The sequence below is a fragment of the Entelurus aequoreus genome, linkage group LG16, assembly GCF_033978785.1.
Source record: "Entelurus aequoreus isolate RoL-2023_Sb linkage group LG16, RoL_Eaeq_v1.1, whole genome shotgun sequence".
Taxonomy (NCBI): domain Eukaryota; kingdom Metazoa; phylum Chordata; class Actinopteri; order Syngnathiformes; family Syngnathidae; genus Entelurus; species Entelurus aequoreus.
The window spans coordinates 53,203,584-53,223,976 of record NC_084746.1 but is presented as its reverse complement, the minus strand read 5'-3'; the positions used below and the strand labels follow the sequence as shown (position 1 = coordinate 53,223,976).

Sequence of the window (20,393 nt, the reverse complement as noted above, 5' to 3'; positions counted from 1 at the left end):
TTTGATGGGAGACAAGTCTGGACTGCAGGCGGGCCAGGAAAGTACCCGCACTCTTTTTTTTACGAAGCCACGCTGTTGTAACACGTGCTGAATGTGGCTTGGCATTGTCTTCCTGAAATAAGCAGGGGCGTCCAGGCGCTTAAATGGCAGCATATGTTGTTCCAAAACCTGTATGTACCTTTCAGCATTAATGGTGCCTTCACAGATGTGTAAGTTACCCATGCCTTGGGCACTAATACACCCCCATACTCATACAGATGCTGGCTTTTCAACTTTGCGCCTATAACAATCCGGATGGTTCTTTTCCTCTTTGGTCCGGAGGACACGACGTCCACAGTTTCCAAAAACAATTTGAAATGTGGACTCGTCAGACCACAGAACACTTTTCCACTTTGTATCAGTCCATCTTAGATGAGCTCAGGCCCAGCGAAGCCGACGGCGTTTCTGGGTGTTGTTGATAAACGGTTTTCGCCTTGCATAGAAGAGTTTTAAATTGCACTTACAGATGTAGCGACCAACTGTAGTTACTGACAGTGGGTTTCTGAAGTGTTCCTGAGCCCATGTGGTGATATCTTTTACACACTGATGTGGCTTGTTGATGCAGTACAGCCTGAGGGATGGAAGGTCACGGGCTTAGCTGCTTACGTGCAGTGATTTCTCCACATTCTCTCAACCCTTTGATGATATTACGGAGCGTAGATGGTGAAATCCCTCAATTCCTTGCAATAGCTGCTTGAGAAAGGTTTTTCTTAAACTGTTCAACAATTTGCTCAGGCATTTGTTGACAAAGTGGTGACCCTCGCCCCATCCTTGTTTGTGAATGACTGAGCATTTCATGGAATCTACTTTTATACCCAATCATGGCACCCACCTGTTCCCAATTAGCCTGCACACCTGTGGGATGTTCCAAATAAGTGTTTGATGAGCATTCCTCAACTTTATCAGTATTTATTGCCACCTTTCCCAACTTCTTTGTCACGTGTTGCTGCCATCAAATTATAAAGTTAATGATTATTTGCAAAAAAAAACAATGTTTATGAGTTTGAACATGAAATATGTTGTCTTTGTAGCATATTCAACTGAATATGGCTTGAAAGGGATTTGCAAATCATTGTATTCCGTTTATATTTACATCTAACACCATTTCCCAACTCATATGGAAACGGGGTTTGTAATACGTAGTCTTACTTAATGGATATCATATAAATCAACAATTACATCCAAATATAATGAAAACAAACACATAAAAAAACACAACAAGTGCAAAACTTCATGAAGTACAAACCGAACAAAACAAAGAAAAGTAATATACACCTCACGGGATGATACAAAACAAATACAAAACCAGGCAAAAAATAAGTAAAAAAATATAAAGCAAAATGTCAACACTTATGGCAGTCCATATGATCTTATTGTTCTGTCTTTATATATTTTTTTTCAATTGGAATATATTTTTACAGTCTTTTATCTTATTGTAAAGAGAATTCCATAGTTGAACCCCCACCGCTGATATGCACATTTGTTTTAAAGTTGTCCTTGAATACTGAAGTTGGAAATGACCTTTTCTTCTATGCTCTTCATTCTCACAAGTGATGACAAACATTTTTTGTAAATTTGCTGGTAATGTTTTACTTTTAGTCTTAAACATAACACATCATGTCTGTAACTTTACTAGCTCCTGTAGTTTTGTATTGGCTTGCAGCACATTCTAAGGCAGGCCTGGGCAATTATTTTGACTTAGACAGAAAAATGTGTCTGGGGGCCGGTATATCTATTTTTAGGAACACTAATACAAAACCTCACAATAATGTCTGATTGAAATCTTAAAACGATTAAGTAAATTAAATTGTAATTTTTTTTACTGAATGAGACACCCAGAATGTACATGAAAATAAAGAATATGGGATGTACAATGTTAACTATGAACAATAAAACACTGAACATTGACAACATATGAACGTTACCCCGCCTCTCAATCGACATATTTTACAATCAAGCGAAATGCAACAAACACAGTGAAATATGAACGCCAAGGGTTTAAAAAAAACCCCCAAAAAACTACAATCTGATATATCTGGTGTATCACGAAGCTCTAGAACTTTGTTGTAAAAATCTCCTTCCGCGTCTGTTCCTGACACCTGCATTTCAGGCTGGCCGCCCTGGAACCACTCTGTGGAAACGCTCTCCACCCACACTGCTTGGTGCCTCGTCTGAGCTGCTGTGACTTAGATCAGTGGTTCCCAACCTTTTTGTAGCTGGGGACCGGTCAACGCTTGAAAATTTGTCCCACGGATAGGGGGGGGGGGGGAATTTTTTTTTCTTTTCTTTTTTTTCATTTTTTTTTTCATAAAGAAATACAATCATGTGTGCTTACGGACTGTATCTCTGCAGACTGTATTGATCTATATTGATATATAATGTATATATTGTGTTTTTTATGTTGATTTAATAATATATATATATATTTTTTTAATTTCTTGCGCGGCCCGGTACCAATCGGCCCGGTGGTTGGGGACCACTGACATAGAGGATCTTTAACTGATATATTTGGAGTAAGTCCTTAAAAACGGCGGCGTTTCTGTCGCATAGTGCAGTGTTTTTCAACCTTTTTTGAGCCAAGGCACATTTTTTTCATTAAAAAAAATACAGAGGCACACCACCAGCAGAAAAGGTTACAAAATGAAACTCCACCAGGTTGTCGTGCCTTATTTTGAGTTTGTTGTTGTTTCCTATGTGTAGTGCTTTAGTCTCTGTCTTGCGCTGTTCATTTGGTGACCCTTCCTGTTTTGTTGTTGTTCTCCTGTAGCAGCTTCACGCCTTCCTTTGAGTTCTATTCCCCACACCTGCTTTGTTTTCGCAATCAAGACTATTTAAGTTGTGCGTACGCTATCCTTCTTTGTGGGGACACTGTTGATTGTCATGTCATGTACGGATGTACTTTGTGGACGCCGTCTCCGCTCCACACGCTGTAAGTTTTTGCTGTCGTCCAGCATTCTGTTTTTGTTTACTTTGTAGCCAGTTCAGTTTTACTTTTGTTTTGCACAGCCATCCCTATGCTTCAGTGCCTTTTCCTAGCGGGACTTGCCTTTTGTTCATTTTTGGTTTAAGCCTTACATTAACTTTTTACATACCAAAAAACACTGCACTAGACAACGGCACATTATTATAATTATTGATTTGCAAAAAAATATTTTTTTGGACCAATTAGGTGAAGTTGCATAATTTCCCACGGCACACCAGACAATATCTCACGGCACACTAGTGTGCCGCGGCACAGTGGTTGAAAAACACTGACTTAGATTACCATAGTAACTAATTAGATTACCATAGTAACTAATTAGATTACCACAGTAACTAGTATATCATGCAAACGCGTAGATTCCAACCATTGAAATACTTTGTATAGTTCAAGACTTCCTGTCATTTGAAAACATCACTGCACATCCTTATGGCAGCTACAGTTTCCAACTTAAAGATGTAAAAAAAATATATTTGGGAATGTCCGGCGGGCCAGATTGAAAAGCTTAAAGGGTTTGTGCTGAAAACAAAGTTCCGTTGTACTTGTGCAATGACAATAAAGACCTATCCTATCCTATCCTATCCTATCCCATCCTATGCTAGTCGAATGACTGTTTAAACTCAAGGATGGGAGAAGTTCTCTCTAAATGTTCTGAACTCCACCTTCCATGCCACTTGTGTACTGAGTAAGTGACTAATTCAGTCGTTGCAGGAGCAACAATAGTGTGGATGTTGCTAAACCTGTTGCTGAAGTCATGTTTGCACTTCTTTCGACAGCATACCTGTGAAAAGTCAACAATGCCTCTGCTTTGTTGAAGCCAACTAGTGCACTTTATTGTGCCGTGGTTATTTCAAGACTAGTGATTGGTATCTTTCACATTTTAACCAATTCCCGCTTGCTGGGAATCAATACCGGTACTCAACAGCACCAATTTTCGGTATTTTTTTGTGCATTCATGTGTTTGTAAATGTGAATTGTTTAAATATTAAAACAATTTGTTTTCATGTAACATTTAACAGTGAGCTGATAATTATAACTGTGCTGTCTGGTTGTCATAGCTTGTTTTCTTATACTTCCGAGTTTCATTTGTAAGTTTGCATTCATGTCAGTTTGTCCTAGGTGTGTCTTTTCCATTAGGTCGAGTGTGGCAGTCTTTTGTTGAATCCTACAAAGTGTTTACACTGTAAGTATTGTGGTAATTACACACCAACTGTTTGATTGTAACATGCATCTTAGTTTTAGTTTTCATGACTAAATTTACAGATGTTGAAATTGCCATGTAAAATCGCTAATGTTAATCAATAGCATGTATATGGCATATCCTATGTAAATTAGCATCGAGCTAGCGCATTTTGAGTGCTTTCTATATTGTTGGCATGGAATTTACAACATTAGCTATAGGCAGTCTCCTACGAATACACCGGTTATCCCCGCCAAGAGCTTGAGCTGGTATTGAGTCTACAAAATGTGGAACCTTTTCATTTTACGTGAATCGGTACAAAATTTGGTACCCGTTCCTATTCAAGAAATATTTAATCAACAAAAAATTTAAATGAGTCATAACCATCACTTAACTATTTTCCTAGAGTACATCACAATAAAAATAACAATGTCGTATTTCTGCTTATCCATCCATCCATTTTCTACCGCTTAATCCCTTCGAGGTCGCGGGGGGCGCTGGAGCCTATCTCAGCTACAATCGGGCGGAAGGCGGGGTACACCCTGGACAAGTCCCCACCTCATCACAGGGCCAACACACTTATAACACAGCAATTTACTAAGTCCAGACTCCTTCGTTGTATAAAAAGTCGCTTTGTCTGGGGAGGACTTTACAGTCCTACCTTCAGGTAAAGAAATATTGTTCGCAGGACTAGCAAACGACTACTACCGTATTTTCCGGACCATAAGGCGCACGTCAAATCATTTTTTTTTCTCAAAAGTCGACAGTGCGCCTAATAACCCGGTGTGCTTAATGTACAGAATAATTCTGGTTTTTGCTCACCGACCTCATAGCATTTTTATTTGGTACGTGTGTAATGATAAGTGTGACCAGTAGATGGCAGTCAAACATAAGAGATATGTGGTAAGAGGTATGATGGCAATATCACTCAAGTAAACAACACCAACATTTTATATATTCCATTGAAAATATAGAACATTACACACGGCGCTCAAAAATCCATCAAAATGTTTTAGTACGACTTTGGTAAGCTATGAAGCCGCACCGCTTGGTGGATTGTCGGCGCATTAAACATAGGAGTATTATTATGGTGTGTGTATAAGGTAAGACATATTATCTGGCGTTTTGTTTCGCAATATTATGCAAAAGCAACTTTTCTTGCCTTCTGGTACCTGCTGATCTGTATTTTGGATCTGCATAAATCCTGAAAAATTGTGCAAGTCCGCCTTTGTAGTCCGTACCGACGACGTAGTCGATAAGCTTTTTATTTTTCTCTATCTTCTTGTTATGGGACATTCATCCTCCACTGTTGCCATTTCTAATATAAAGTAGTGTAAAGTTCTTACTTATATCTGTCAGTAAACTCACCATGAAAGCGCTAAAACATACCGGTGTAGTGAGTTTACATTATTCACCCAAGGAACTTTAGTTATTAGAGAGTTCCGGTCGGACAGTTTTTCACGGGACACATTTCCGGCCTTGTTGTTGTTTCCGGATGAGGAGATGCTGCTCCGTTAATGATTTAGGTAAAGTGTGAATGTCATTAAAACAGTTAGCTTCATCTTTTGACACTCCCGTCCTTGCACGCTACAACAAAGATGACTTGAAGATGATCTGTAAAACATCATCTATGCAACATTTTGACCAAAGAACCACCCTCACATGTTATGTAGACCACAAGGAAGTGTTTTCCATTTAGAAAAAAAATAAAAATAATATGACTCCTTTAATGCGCCCTATAATCCGGTGCGCTTCATATATGAAAAAAGTTCAAAAATAGACCATTCGTCGGCAGTGCGCCGATGAATCCGATGCGCCCTATGGTCCGAAAAATACGGTACTTACTCAAAGTTGTATGATTTTATCATAATGATTTAAACTTTTTTTTTGTTCCGCTGTTAAGTTTGTTCCATAAGCTAACACCAATGATCGAAATTCATCTTTGCGCCTTATAATCGGGTGTGCCCTACAGTCTGAAAAATACGGTACTCTCTTGTATCTTTTAGGAGCAGGGCCCTACTCACATTTCCCAAACTGCGAGACATTTTCCACTGCTGGCTGTGAATATAAACGGGCTGAAGCGAGTGTATGGGTGTGCCGTGGCGCAGGCGACAAAAGCAAAACAATGGCGGGCCTAATCATTTTGCCACATGGACACTTTCTCTTACTGCTGACATCAGACTTTGACTCACAATAGAGGCAGTTTTTTTTGCTTTGACTGGGTGTCAAGTTTGGAGCTAACAGAGAAGCATCCAAAGGAGGTTGGTTATGGAGACAAACTCAACCAAACCAGTGTCTCCTAGGACTCTGGTTCACTTTCCCATTTACTCATTAACATTTGCTTTTTAGGAAAAATCCAATTGTAAAAACCCATTGTAGGATCTGGGTTGAGTTTCTAGTCTAGCACCAATCACTGCTAATCATGTTCCCCCCCACCCCCCATCTCTTGTCAATAGTGGCTTTTTAAGGTGGTCAAGTCTGGGGATCAACAACATTAAAGATTTATACATTGACAACACTTTTGCCTCTTTCAAGCAACGTTGTGGTACATTTTCACTCCCTAATCAACACTTTTTTTTAGATCGCTACAGATCCGCAGTTTTGTTCGTAATACTTTTCCCAGGTTTCCAAACTTACCGACTGACACAGTTTTAAATGCTTTTTCAACACCACTTTTGACTTCAGAAGGATCACACGCGTGTTTATTTATGTAACTTTTAATTTACGCCCCGAGTCTCTGAATTCACTACTACTGAAAGCCACTACTAGCGACCACGCAGTCTGATAGTTTATATATCAATGATGAAATGTTAACATTGCAACACATGCCAATACGGCCGGGTTAACTTATAAAGTGACATTTTACATTTCCCGGGGAACTTCCGGTTCAAAACGCCTTTGGAGGATGACGTATGCGCGTGACGTCGCGAGGTCCACGGAAGTGTTTGGACACAATACACAGAGCTCTGTTTTCTTCAACAAAATTCCACAGTATTCTGGACATCTGTGTTGGTGAATCTTTTGCAATTTGTTTAATGAACAATGGAGGCTGCAAAGAAGAACGTTGTAGGTGCGATCGGTGTATTAGCGGCTGGCTGCAGCAACCCAACAACGACTACTTACCCTGATAGCAGACGCCTAGCCGATGCTAGCCGCCAAACCCACGGATGAAGTCCTTCGTCGCGCTGTCGATCGCTGGAACGCAGGTGAGCACGGGTGTTGAGGAGCAGATTAGGGCTGGCTGGTGTAGGTGGAGCGCTAATGTTTTTATCATAGCTCTGTGAGGTCCGGTTGCTAAGTTGCTAATTTAGCCTTAGCGTCATTAGCAACAGCATTGTTAAGCTTTACCAGGCTGAGAATTATTAACCGTGTAGTTACATGTACATGGTTTAATAGTATTGTTGATCTTCTGTCTATCCTTCCAGTCAGGGGTTTATTTCTTTTGTTTCTATCTTCATTTGAGAACGATGCTATCACGTTAGCTCAGTAGCTAAGTGTGTCACCGATGTATTGTCGTGGAGATAAAAGTCACTGTGAATGTCCATTTCGCGTGCTCGACTCTCATTTTCAAGAGGATATAGTATCCCAGGTGGTTTAAAATACAAATCCGTGATCCACAATAGAAAAAGGAGAGAGTGTGGAATCCAATGAGCCAGCTTGTACCTAAGTTACGGTTAGAGCGAAAAAAGATGCGTCCTGCACTGCCTCTAGTTCTTCACTCTAACGTTCCTCATCCACAAATCTTTCATCCTCGCTCAAATTAATGGGGTAATCGTCGCTTTGTCGGTCCGAATCTCTCTCGCTCCATTGTAAACAAAGGAATATTGTGAGGAATATTACCTCCTGTGACGTCACGCTACTTCCGGTACAGGCAAGGCTTTTTTATCAGCGAGCAAAAGTTGCGAACTTTATCGTTGATTTTCTCTACTAAATCCTTTCAGCAAAAATATGGCAATATCGCGAAATGATCAAGTATGACACATAGAATGGATCTGCTATTCCCGTTTAAATAAAACATTTCATTTCAGTAGGCCTTTAAGTCACTTTGGTTGACTTTCTATTTACTGTGTTTTTTTAAGGTGAAAACTACCATAATGGCCCCCGCATCCTTGGATTTGTCAATCAGTGGGTCTCAGCGGAAAACGTTTGGGCGGACTATTTGGGGTGGCCCATCGGTCTTAGCAAATTCAAAAACAACTTTGTAGAAGACTCACTGGGCTAAATTGGAAGGCTGCAGCGCCTCCCCGCCACACCTGCTGGATTAAATATTATTTTATTTTTTAATTTTGAGAAAATTAGGCTGACACTGACCAGTGGTTCTGTGAAGTTTCAGGAAGTATGAGGTGGTTTCGCAAAATATTTAAAACAGACTGAGCTCAACTTTAACCCCAAATGAAAATTAATTGAAAGGTAGATAATTGATGAGCCTTTTGTCTGCTTTTGTGTATTGCTGCACTGTGTTAGGGACACTCAGGGGTGCAGTTTTCTGTGGCTTCATGTCAATATTTCTCTGTACTTATTTAACTGATGCATATTTATTAATTTTATTTATTTCTATTATTTTATGTATAGTTTTTTTCTGGGTTACTTGTTTGGGTGGAAAAGGACATTTGACATGTGTTTAATTATATTTCTGGACTGTACATGTCAGAAAATCGATAAACAAGTGTTTAAATTTATAATTTTTTTTTTTAGAAAAATCCATCTTTTTATGAAAGTTTGTGGGTGAAGCAGGACTGGACTCTTCTTGGCGCACACTCGAAGTGACTTCATCACAGTTGAAGGCACATTGCCACAAATCATTTATTTCAGATGAGGCTGAAAGTTTGTGTAGTGACTTGTGTTGCTTTTACATACAATAAAATAGGCTGAATAGGCTACATTTCTACCATGTACAGTACAGGCCAAACGTTTGGACACACCTTCTCATTCCCAACCCAACTCATGGTCCCAACCCCATTGATAAAGCAAGAAATTCCACTAATCCACCCTGATAAGGCACACCTGTGAAGGGAAAACCTTTTCAGGTGACTACCTCTTGAAGCTCATCGAGAGAATGCCAGGAGTGTGCCAAGCAGTAATTAGAGCAAAGTGTGGCTATTTTGAAGAAACTCCTCATGTATTCATTCATAGCTTTGATGCCTTCAGTGACAATCTACAATGTAAATAGTCATGAAAATAAAGAAAAGGCATTGAATGAGAAGGTGGGTCCAAACTGTATGTACAGTATATTCCGCTGACATCACACTTGAACAAAACATCACAGACCGTTTGGAGGAAGTTTGATGGAAGCTTAAAGGAAAGCAAGATTGTTTTATAAATTACTCTGCAATGCTTCCACTGTTTGATTTCAAATTTCCCAACTACATATAAGCAGTAAGAAAAGTTGGTTTTGCATGATAGGTCCCCTTTGCTAAACGGCGCACATGTTTGTGCGTCAAAGGCAGGGCCGGCCCGTGGCATAGGCCGTATAGGCAAATGCTAAGGGCGCCGTCCATCAGGGGGCGCCACGCCAGTGCCACAAATGTTGGAGGAAAAAAAAGTAAAGAAAAAAAGTTGCTACTATTATTTCTAAATACAAAAAATAATCCCACGTTAATTAAAATGCAAAGTAAAGCCTATTTAATAGAAATATTATTTGTTACAATACATACATATATATATATATATATACATATATATATATATATATATATATATATATATATATATATATATATATATATATATATATATATATATATATATATATATATATATATATATATATATATATATATATATATATACACATATATATATATACATATATACGGTCTCCCCTAGAGGGGTGGGGGGTTACCCACATATGCGGTCCTCTCCAAGGTTTCTCATAGTCATTCACATTGACGTCCCACTTGGGTGAGTTTTCCTTGCCCGTATGTGGGCTCTGTACCGGGGATGTCGTTGTGGCTTGTACAGCCCTTTGAGACACTTGTGATTTAGGGCTATATAAATAAACATTGATTGATTGATTGATTGATGACATTACAGTAATTAAGATGTGGTTCAAAGAGAGTTTTATATAGGGTAAGTAGAGCATACAGAGTAAGATAATGATGAAGGTGAAAGAACAGGCCAACATATTTGGATCATTTGTTTAACAGATGGCTAATGTGACATTTGAAATTGAGGTATTCGTCAATGATGACCCCCAGGAATTTTGTGGAGTTCACTCTCTGTATTTCCTGCCCATTGATGTTGACATGGCAGTGCTCAGTATTTGTCCGCTTTTTATTTGAATGAAACATTTGTTTTATTAACATTAAGTGAGAGCTTTTTGCATTTGAACCAGGAATCCACTTTCACAAGCTCATGAATTGACAGTTACTTGTAGATCGTGGAGGCTCCTGTGTGAGGTAAACACATTTGTATCATCAGCAACAATTATTTTATGAAAAGTTTCGGAGGAGTTTACAAAATCATTTTATGTATAGGATAAAAAGGAGAGGCCCCAAGATGGATCCCTGGGGAACCCCATAATTTATGGTCATACAGGGTGAATTGTGATCATTGACGCATACACATTGTTGCCTTCCGTATAGGTAAGAACGGAACCAATCGAGAGGTACCCCTCTGACACCATAGTGATATAGCTTATATAATAAAATCTCAAAGTCTATTGTGTCAAAGGCCTTGGACAGATCCAAAAAAATGCCAATACCGCAATTTCCTTCTTCAATACAGTCATTGATCTTTTCCAAGAGGTCGGGTATAGCCATACAGGTGGTGCTTTTTTTAATGAAAACCATATTGGGAGGGGACAAGGATATCTAGTTTTTCTAGAAAGCCACAGGTTGTGTGAAGTTTCCTTTGAGGACACAGGTGTTACTCAGGGGAGAAACTCCACCACACAAGGGCATATCAATGGTATGTGTGGGCGTTTCCACCGGTTCATGAAGGCAACTCTCAGGACATCCCTGAAAGGCAGAGGTTGTGTGGATTGTGGATTGTTGGGGGCTTCTTCCCCCAAGGAGAACCTGCAGTGTTCCTCAGCAGAGATAGAGTATGGACAGCCACTGCAAGTGCCATATGACTTCATCCACTACCCGACAACACCCTGGCGGACCATGCTGCACTCCTCAACACCGCCAAGATTTTTGCGCCTGTACCAGTATCCCAACACGGCCTGCCGCCATCTCATGTTCCCGCTTCTTTACTGAGGGCTGAATATGTTTTTGTCCGCCACGACGCCCACCAAGACCCCCTTCAGCCTCCTTAGAATAGGCCGTTTGGCGTCCTGGAGAGCAGGGACAAGCATTTCTTGGTGGATGTCCGTGGTCGGTCTGAACGGGTCCAGGTGGACTGACTCAAAGTGGCTCACTTGGACCATAGTCAGCCGGTTACCACGGCCATACCCTCATGCCGAAGTTGCGCCTATGCTCTACCCAGACCCCCTTGACCCGTTCGAGCCCCTATTCGTTGACTGTTTTTCTGTGTGATGGTGAATTCTGGGGGACGTGTAGAGGTTGCTTTAATGACATAATTCACCACACATTTATTTGAATTTGCCGTCATTATTCACTGCCATGGTTCTACATAACATTGTTGGGAGTTGTTCTTAGTTAGCATTCTTTCATGCAGTTAAGAGTGAAAAACTCAGTGCGGTCCTTTTAAATGACCGCCAGAATTCTAACCATTTCAGGTAGTTGCTGAGTGTACAAGCTCACGACAACATGTCTTAAAGGCCTACTGAAATGACATTTTCTTATTTAAATGGGGATAGCAGATCCATTCTATGTGTCATACTTGATCATTTCGCGATATTGCCATATTTTTGCTGAAAGGATTTAGTAGAGAACATCGACGATAAAGTTCGCAGCTTTTGGTCGCTGATGAAAAAAAGCCTTGCCTGTACCGGAAGTAGCGTGACGTCACAGGTTGTGGAGCTCCTCACATCTGCACATTGTTTACAAAGCAGCGAGAGCGATTCGGACCGAGAAAGTGACGATTACCCCATTAATTTGAGCGAGGATGAAAGATTCGTGGATGAGGAACGTGAGAGTGAAGGACTAGAGTGCAGTGCAGAACGTATCTTTTTTCGCTCTGACCGTAACTTAGGTACAAGCTGGCTCATTGGATTCCACACTCTCTCCTTTTTCTATTGTGGATCACGGTTTTGTATTTTAAACCACCTGGGATACTATATCCTCTTGAAAATGAGAGTCGAGAACGCGAAATGGACATTCACAGTGACTTTTATCCCCACGACAATACATCGGCGAAGCTCTTTAGCTACGTAGCTAACGTGATAGCACATCGGGCTTAAATGCATATAGAAACAAAATAAATAAACCCCTGACTGGAAGGATAGACAGAAGATCAACAATACTATTAAACCATGGACATGTAACTACACGGTTAATGCTTTCCAGCCTGGCGAAGCTTAACAATGCTGTTGCTAACGACGCCATTGAAGCTAACTTAGCAACGGGACCTCACAGAGCTATGCTAAAAACATTAGCTATCCACCTACGCCAGCCAGCCCTCATCTGCTCATCAACACCCGTGCTCACCTGCGTTCCAGCAATCGACAGAGCAACGATCATAGATGCGGTCGGCGGCCCGGAGACGGAGGAAGTCAAGGTGAGGTCGGCGGCTAGCGCGTCTGCTATCCATCTCAAAGTCCCCCTGGTTGTGTTGCTGCAGCCAGCCGCTAATACACCGATCCCACCTACAACTTTCTTCTTTGCAGTCTTCATTGTTCATTAAACAAATTGCAAAAGATTCACCAACACAGATGTCCAGAATACTGTGGAATTTTGCGATGAAAACCGAGCTTTTTGTATTGGATACAATGGTGTCCGAATACTTCCGTTTCAACCATTGACGTCACGCGCATACGTCATCATACATAGACGTCATCATACATAGACGTCATCATACATAGACGTCATCATACATAGACGTCATCATACATAGACCCTTTCAACCGGAAGTTTGGTGGGAAATGTAAAATGTCACTTAATAAGTTAACCCGGCCGTATTGGCATGTGTTGCAATGTTAAGATGTCATCATTGATATATAAACTATCAGACTGCGTAGTTGTGGCTTTCAGTAGGACTTTAATAAGCGGCGCACACGTTTGTGTGTCACCAATAACTCAAGTTGTCGTGCTTTCGCCCTACAAACGCGCCAATGTGCGTTTGACAGGTGCATATTTGCTGTAAGGGCGTACAAAGGTGCACAAAGGGCAGTGAACTTACATAAGGCGAGACTGTGCCACATAACCCCCTGAACACACGGACGGGCTCGGCAGGACGGACCACCCCGAGGGACGTTACCATGACACCAGCAAATATGAAGAGCTATAAAAAGGCGGGGGGGAACGGCGTCGAGTTCATCGCATTGACCGGCAGATATCGACAAGTTTGAGAGGTATGTAGACGTAAAAAAATACCTTTTATGTTATAATGTTGTTGTTTTTGTTCAATACGACCTCTTTCATTATTAATGATTATGATGCATTTGTTGTTAAATCAACACCAGGGTCGAACTAAACGGGCAATTTTGCAATCTTTATACGGACTGAATTGTTTTGGCTTCTGATTCCACAGATTTACCAACAGAAGTGTCCCGTGACAATGAAGTTGTGGCTGTTGGCTTTAAGCGTCGCCTTGTTGTTCAGCGCAGGTATGTAGTCACTCATTCTCCACTCAGCAAACATCACTTCTGCTTGGACGTTGATAGCGCGGCAACGTCGCAAAGACTGACAAAAGCTTTTGTAATAATGACGAGGACGCAGTTTGTTTCTTTTACAGGTTCTATATTATAGTATTTTAAATACGCTTTAATGCTAATAAGCTATGTTTGTCTGTGTCTCTCTCTTAGAAGCGCTATTGTATACTTTGTCCATTGTTTATACCGGGGGTCAGCAACCCGCGGCTCTCGAGCCGCATGCGGCTCTTTAGCGCCGCCCTTGTGGCTCCCTGGAGCTTTTTCAAAAATGGAAAAAGATGAAGAAACATTTTTTTTGTGTTTGTTTTAATATGGTTTCTGTAGGAGGACAAACATGACACAAACCTTCTTAACCCTTGTGTGGTGTTCGGGTCTGTGGGACCCGTTTTCATTTTTTATTAAAAGAAAAATGATACAATTAATTAATTTTTCAAACTGAGACTCACTGACTTTGGCTCATTTTCTGTGAAGAACATGTGAGTTGGGAAATGGTGTTAGATGTAAATATAAACGGAATACAATGATTTGCAAATCCTTTTCAAGCCATATTCAGTTGAATATGCTACAAAGACAACATATTTCATGTTCAAACTCATAAACTTTATTTTTTTTGCAAATAATAATGAACTTTATAATTTGATGGCAGCAACACGTGACAAAGAAGTTGGGAAAGGTGGCAATAAATACTGATCAAGTTGAGGAATGCTCATCAAACACTTATTTGGAACATCCCACAGGTGAACAGGCTAATTGGGAACAGGTGGGTGCCATGATTGGCTATAAAAGTAGATTCAGTCATTCACAAACAAGGATGGGGCGAGGGTCACCACTTTGTCAACAAATGCCTGAGCAAATTGTTGAACAGTTTAAGAACAACCTTTCTCAAGCAGCTATTGCAAGGAATTGAGGGATTTCACCATCTACGCTCCGTAATATCATCAAAGGGTTGAGAGAATGTGGAGAAATCACTGCAGGTAAGCAGCTAAGCCCGTGACCTTCCATCCCTCAGGCTGTACTGCATCAACAAGCCACATCAGTGTGTAAAGGATATCACCACATGGAACACTTCAGAAACCCACTGTCAGTAACTACAGTTGGTCGCTACATCTGTAAGTGCAAGTTAAAACTCTCCTATGTAAGGCGAAAACCGTTTATCAACAACACCCAGAAACGCCGTCGGCTTCGCTGGGCCTGAGCTCATCTAAGATGGACTGATACAAAGTGGAAAAGTGTTCTGTGGTCTGACGAGTCCACATTTCAAATTGTTTTTGGAAACTGTGGACGTCGTGTCCTCCAGACCAAAGAGGAAAAGAACCATCCGGATTGTTCTAGGTGCAAAGTGTAAAAGGCAGCATGTGTGATGGTATGGGGGTGTATTAGTGGCCAAGACATGGGTAACTTACACATCTGTGAAGGCACCATTATTGCTGAAAGGTACATACAGCTTTTGGAGCAACATATGTTGCCATCCAAGCAACGTTACCATGGACGCCCCTGCTTATTTCAGCAAGACAATGCCAAGCCACGTGTTACATCAACGTGGCTTCATAGTAAAAGAGTGCGGGTACTAGACTGGCCTGCCTGTAGTCCAGACATTGAAAATGTGTGGCACCTGCAATGTGAGAAGGGAGACCCCCGGACTGTTGAACAACTTAAGCTGTACATCAAGCAAGAATGGGAAAGAATTCCACTTCAAAAATGTGTCTCCTCACTTCCCAAACCAAAACTGAGTGTTGTTCAAAGGAAAGGCCATGTAACACAGTGGTGAACATGCCCTTTCACAACTACTTTGTCACGTGTTGCAGCCATGAAATTCTAAGTTCATTATTATTTGCAAAAAATAAATAAAGTTAATGAGTTTGAACATGAAATATGTTGTCTTTGTAGCATATTCAACTGAATAAGGCTTGAAAAGGATTTGCAAATTATTGTATTCCGTTTATATTTACATCTAACACCATTTACCAACTCATATGGAAACGGGGTTTGTATATAATAGGGGACCTTTTTAAGAATGTGCAAACTCACTCATCTTTGTCAAATGCTCAAAAAGGCTTCTCTAGAAGCAGAGCTTATTAAGATGTTCTCCGATTACCGTATTCATCATGTCTGACGTCTTCCCCCCCCCAGGTGGCGCCCTCGACTGCCATCGCTGTGTCCCCAACAAGGCCGGCGAAAATTGCACGGCCAGCGTGGAGACTTGCAAACCTGAAAAAGATGGCTGCTCGGCCGCCAGGTTCCAGAGAGCGCCATGTGAGATCGTCCCATTGACTCCACCTTTTGGTCACATGAGCTTTATTTTGAAACTCTGCCTTCCTTTCAGATGGCCACTACCAGAAGTGCATGAAACTGTCGGATTGTGAGTTGCTGAAGATGAACGCGTTCATCGACATTTGGTGTTGCGACAGCGACATGTGCAACGCCTCGTGAAGACGACAAATACCACTTTTAGTCGGGTTGCAACTGAATGACACTCTTTGTGTGCTCATGGAAAGCATCAGAAAATAAACACTTGAACTTTACTTTTGTGCTGAAAATGATTGGGTCATTTTCATAGCGCATATTCTCCAACTGATTGAAGGGCTTCATTCTTAGAACCCCCCGAGAACTGTCTGGGAAAAAAGGTAAAAAATTCATTAAGATTTTCTGCACAATCCCATTCAAGAGCAGACAAACATTACAGGGAGACAGAACAGGATCAAACATAACAGGGAGACAGAACAGGATCGCTGACGGGTCTGCCAACTTCCTGCACCCCTTACAAAAAAGGTAAGAAACAGGTAAATGCTGGGGAGAGAGCCCCTGGAGGGTGGTCCAGACTGAGGCCAAGGGGAAAAAAGCCTCATAGCCATAGCACACATAAGCATGTGTGTAAGAGGGAAAGATCAAACACCACAAAGGACATTAAAGACATTAAAAGAGCAGAGCTGATGCAACCAGCCACAAAAGTAAAACAACAACAACACGGGGTGAGCATGGCCAGAGACAGGAGCAGACCCAACAAAGCAACCAAGAGAGCCGACTCCACCCTCGGCCGCCCACCAACTCTCGGCACAATCATACAATTGTGCAACACGTTGCAATTTCTCGTTTATCGCTGTTAACTGTTAATAATGAATGTACAGTAAACAAATACATAGAACTAAATAAAATATTGCATAACTAATAGGATAAAAGTAAAATACAAATGACTTCAATAAAATGTTAGGTAAAAGACAAATCAAAAAGGTGGGTCTTAAGCCTGCTCTTAAAAACATCTCCGCAGCCCCGAGGTCCTCCGGCAAGATGTTCCATAGACGTGGACCATAATGGTGGAAAGATGCCAACTTTGGGTCCTGACTTTTGAAATAATTAGGAGATGAGTGCCGGAGGATCTCAGGGCCCGGGAAGGTTCTTGTGGTTAAAGCAAATCTGAAAGATAAGAAGGCCCAATACCATACAAAAACGTCTATAAACCATAAAAAGAAACTTAAAATGGATCCTGAAACACACAATGCAGAGATTTTAAAACTGGTGTAATGTGAGCCCGCCTTCTGGTCTTCGTCAGGACACGTGTCATTGAATTTTGGAGTTATTGCAAAAGTGTGGTAACCTTTTTAGGAAGACCAATCACACAACTGTGCAACAAGTTGTAATTTCTCGTTTATGGCTGTTAATTGATTCCGGACATGACCGCAATAAAGGCATTTCCAAAGTAGGAATCATCAATTATGAATCCAATATTTTCATAGCTAAAGCATGAAAAAAAATATGTTTATAACCTTCTAAATGCATTTTTTCTACATTATGCGAGCCGTCTAGACATGAAATAACACCCTTTAATCCCCTTTACACTGAAAGATAAGAAGGCCCAATACCATAAAAACATTTATTAACCATAAGAAGAACCTTAAAATGGATCCTGAAACACACAATGCAGAGATTTTAAAACTGGTGTAATGTGAGCCCGCCTTCTGGTCTTCGTCAGGACACGTGTTGCTGAATTTTGGAGTAATTGCAAAAGTGTGGTAACCTTTTTAGGAAGACCAATCACACAATTGTGCAACAAGTTGCAATTTCTCGTTTATGGCTGTTAATTGATTTCGGACATGACCGCAATAAAGGCATTTCCGAAATAGGAATCATCAATTATGAATCCAATATTTTCATAGCTAAAACATGAAAAAAAAACTGTTTATAACCTTCTAAATGCATTTTTTCTACATTATGCGAGCCGTCCAGACATGAAATACCACCCTTTAATAATAATAACAATAATAATAGATTTTATTTGTAAAAAGCACTTTACATTGAGTAAACAACCTCAAAGTGTTACAGTGTATTAAAAAAAAAGAAATAAAATAAAAAGATAATAAAAAATTAATAAAAATAAAAACTAGAACAGCCAGTATGAATGTATCTAAAAAAAGGCTTTTTTTTTTTTTTTTTTTTAAAAAGAAGGGTTTTTAAGCCTTTTTTAAAAGCATCCAGTCTGTGGTGCCCTCAGGTGGTTACATTACATAAATGCAGTTTTTGTACATTATGCGAGCCGTCTAGACATGAAATAACACCCTTTAATCCCCTTTACACTGAAAGATAAGAAGGCATAATACCATAAAAATATTTATAAACCATAACCTTAAAATGGATCCTGAAACACACGGGGAGCCAATGCAGAGATTTTAAAACTGGTGTAATGTGAGCCCGCCTTCTGGTCTTCGTCAGGACACGTGCCGCTGAATTTTGGAGTAATCGCAAAGGTGTGGTAACCTTTTTAGGAAGACCAATCATACAATTGTGCAAGAAGTTGCAATTTCTCGTTTATGGCTGTTAATTGATTCCGGACATGACCGCAATAAAGACATTTCCGAAGTAGGAATCATCAATTATGAATCCAATATTTTCATAGCTAAAGCATGAAAAAAAATATGTTTATAACCTTCTAAATGCATTTTTTCTACATTATGCGAGCCGTCCAGACATGAAATACCACCCTTTAATAATAATAACAATAATAATAATAGATTTTATTTGTAAAAAGCACTTTACATTGAGTAAACAACCTCAAAGTGTTACAGTGTATTACAAAAAAAGAAATAAAATAAAAAGATAATAAAAAATTAATAAAAATAAAAACTAGAACAGCCAGTATGAATGTATCTAAAAAAAAAAGGCTTTTTTAAAAAGAAGGGTTTTTAAGCCTTTTTTAAAAGCACCCACAGTCTGTGGTGCCCTCAGGTGGTTACATTACATAAATGCATTTTTTCTACATTATGCGAGCCGTCTAGACATGAAATAACACCCTTTAATCCCCTTTACACTGAAAGATAAGAAGGCATAATACCATAAAAACATTTATAAACCATAAGAAGAAACTTAAAATGGATCCTGAAACACACGGGGAGCCAATGCAGAGATTTTAAAACTGGTGTAACGTGAGCCCGCCTTCTGGTCTTCGTCAGGACACGTGTCGCTGAATTTTGGAATTATTGCAAAAGTGTGGTAACCTTTTTAGGAAGACCAATCACACAATTGTGCAACAAGTTGCAATTTATCGTTTATCGCTGTTAATTGATTCCGGACATGACCGCAATAAAGGCATTTCCGAAGTAGGAATCATCAATTTAAAATCCAATATTTTCAAAGCTAAAGCATGAAAAAAAACCCGTTTATAACCTTCTAAATGCATTTTTTCTACATTATGCGAGCCGTCTAGACATGAAATAACACCCTTTAATCCCCTTTACACTGAAAGATAAGAAGGCCCAATACCATAAAAACATTTATAAACCATAAGAAGAACCTTAAAATGGATCCTGAAACACACGGCGAGCCAATGCAGAGATTTTAAAACTGGTGTAACGTGAGCCCGCCTTCTGGTCTTCGTCAGGACACGTGCCGCTGAATTTTGGAATTATTGCAAAAGTGTGGTAACCCTTTTAGGAAGACCAATCATACAATTGTGCAACAAGTTGTAATTTCTCGTTTATGGCTGTTAATTGATTCCGGACATGACCGCAATAAAGACATTTCCGAAGTAGGAATCATCATGAATCCAATATTTTCATAGCTAAAGCATGAAAAAAAATATGTTTATAACCTTCTAAATGCATTTTTTCTACGTTATGCGAGCCGTCTAGACATGAAATAACACCCTTTAATCTCCTTTACACTGAAAGATAAGAAGGCCCAATACCATAAAAACATTTATTAACCATAAGAACCTTAAAATGGATCCTGAAACACACAATGCAGAGATTTTAAAACTGGTGTAATGTGAGCCCGCCTTCTGGTCTTCGTCAGGACACGTGCCGCTGAATTTTGGAGTAATTGCAAAGGTGTGGTAACCTTTTTAGGAAGACCAATCACACAATTGTGCAACAAGTTGCAATTTCTCGTTTATGGCTGTTAATTGATTCCGGACATGACCACAATAAAGACATTTCCGAAGTAGGAATCATCAATTATGAATCCAATATTTTCATAGCTAAAGCATG

At 40.0% G+C, this 20,393-nt stretch overlaps 1 protein-coding gene across 1 annotated transcript; it reads left to right on the top strand.

The window, feature by feature from the left end:
- Positions 1-13,529: 13,529 nt before the first annotated feature.
- ly97.3 (lymphocyte antigen 97, tandem duplicate 3) lies at positions 13,530-16,450 on the top strand. Its single transcript, XM_062023336.1, has 4 exons — positions 13,530-13,617; positions 13,797-13,872; positions 16,048-16,170; positions 16,241-16,450. Exons 2-4 carry the CDS (start codon positions 13,824-13,826, stop codon positions 16,345-16,347), a joined length of 279 nt encoding a protein of 92 aa, XP_061879320.1. The 5' UTR covers positions 13,530-13,617; positions 13,797-13,823; the 3' UTR covers positions 16,348-16,450.
- Positions 16,451-20,393: the final 3,943 nt, after the last annotated feature.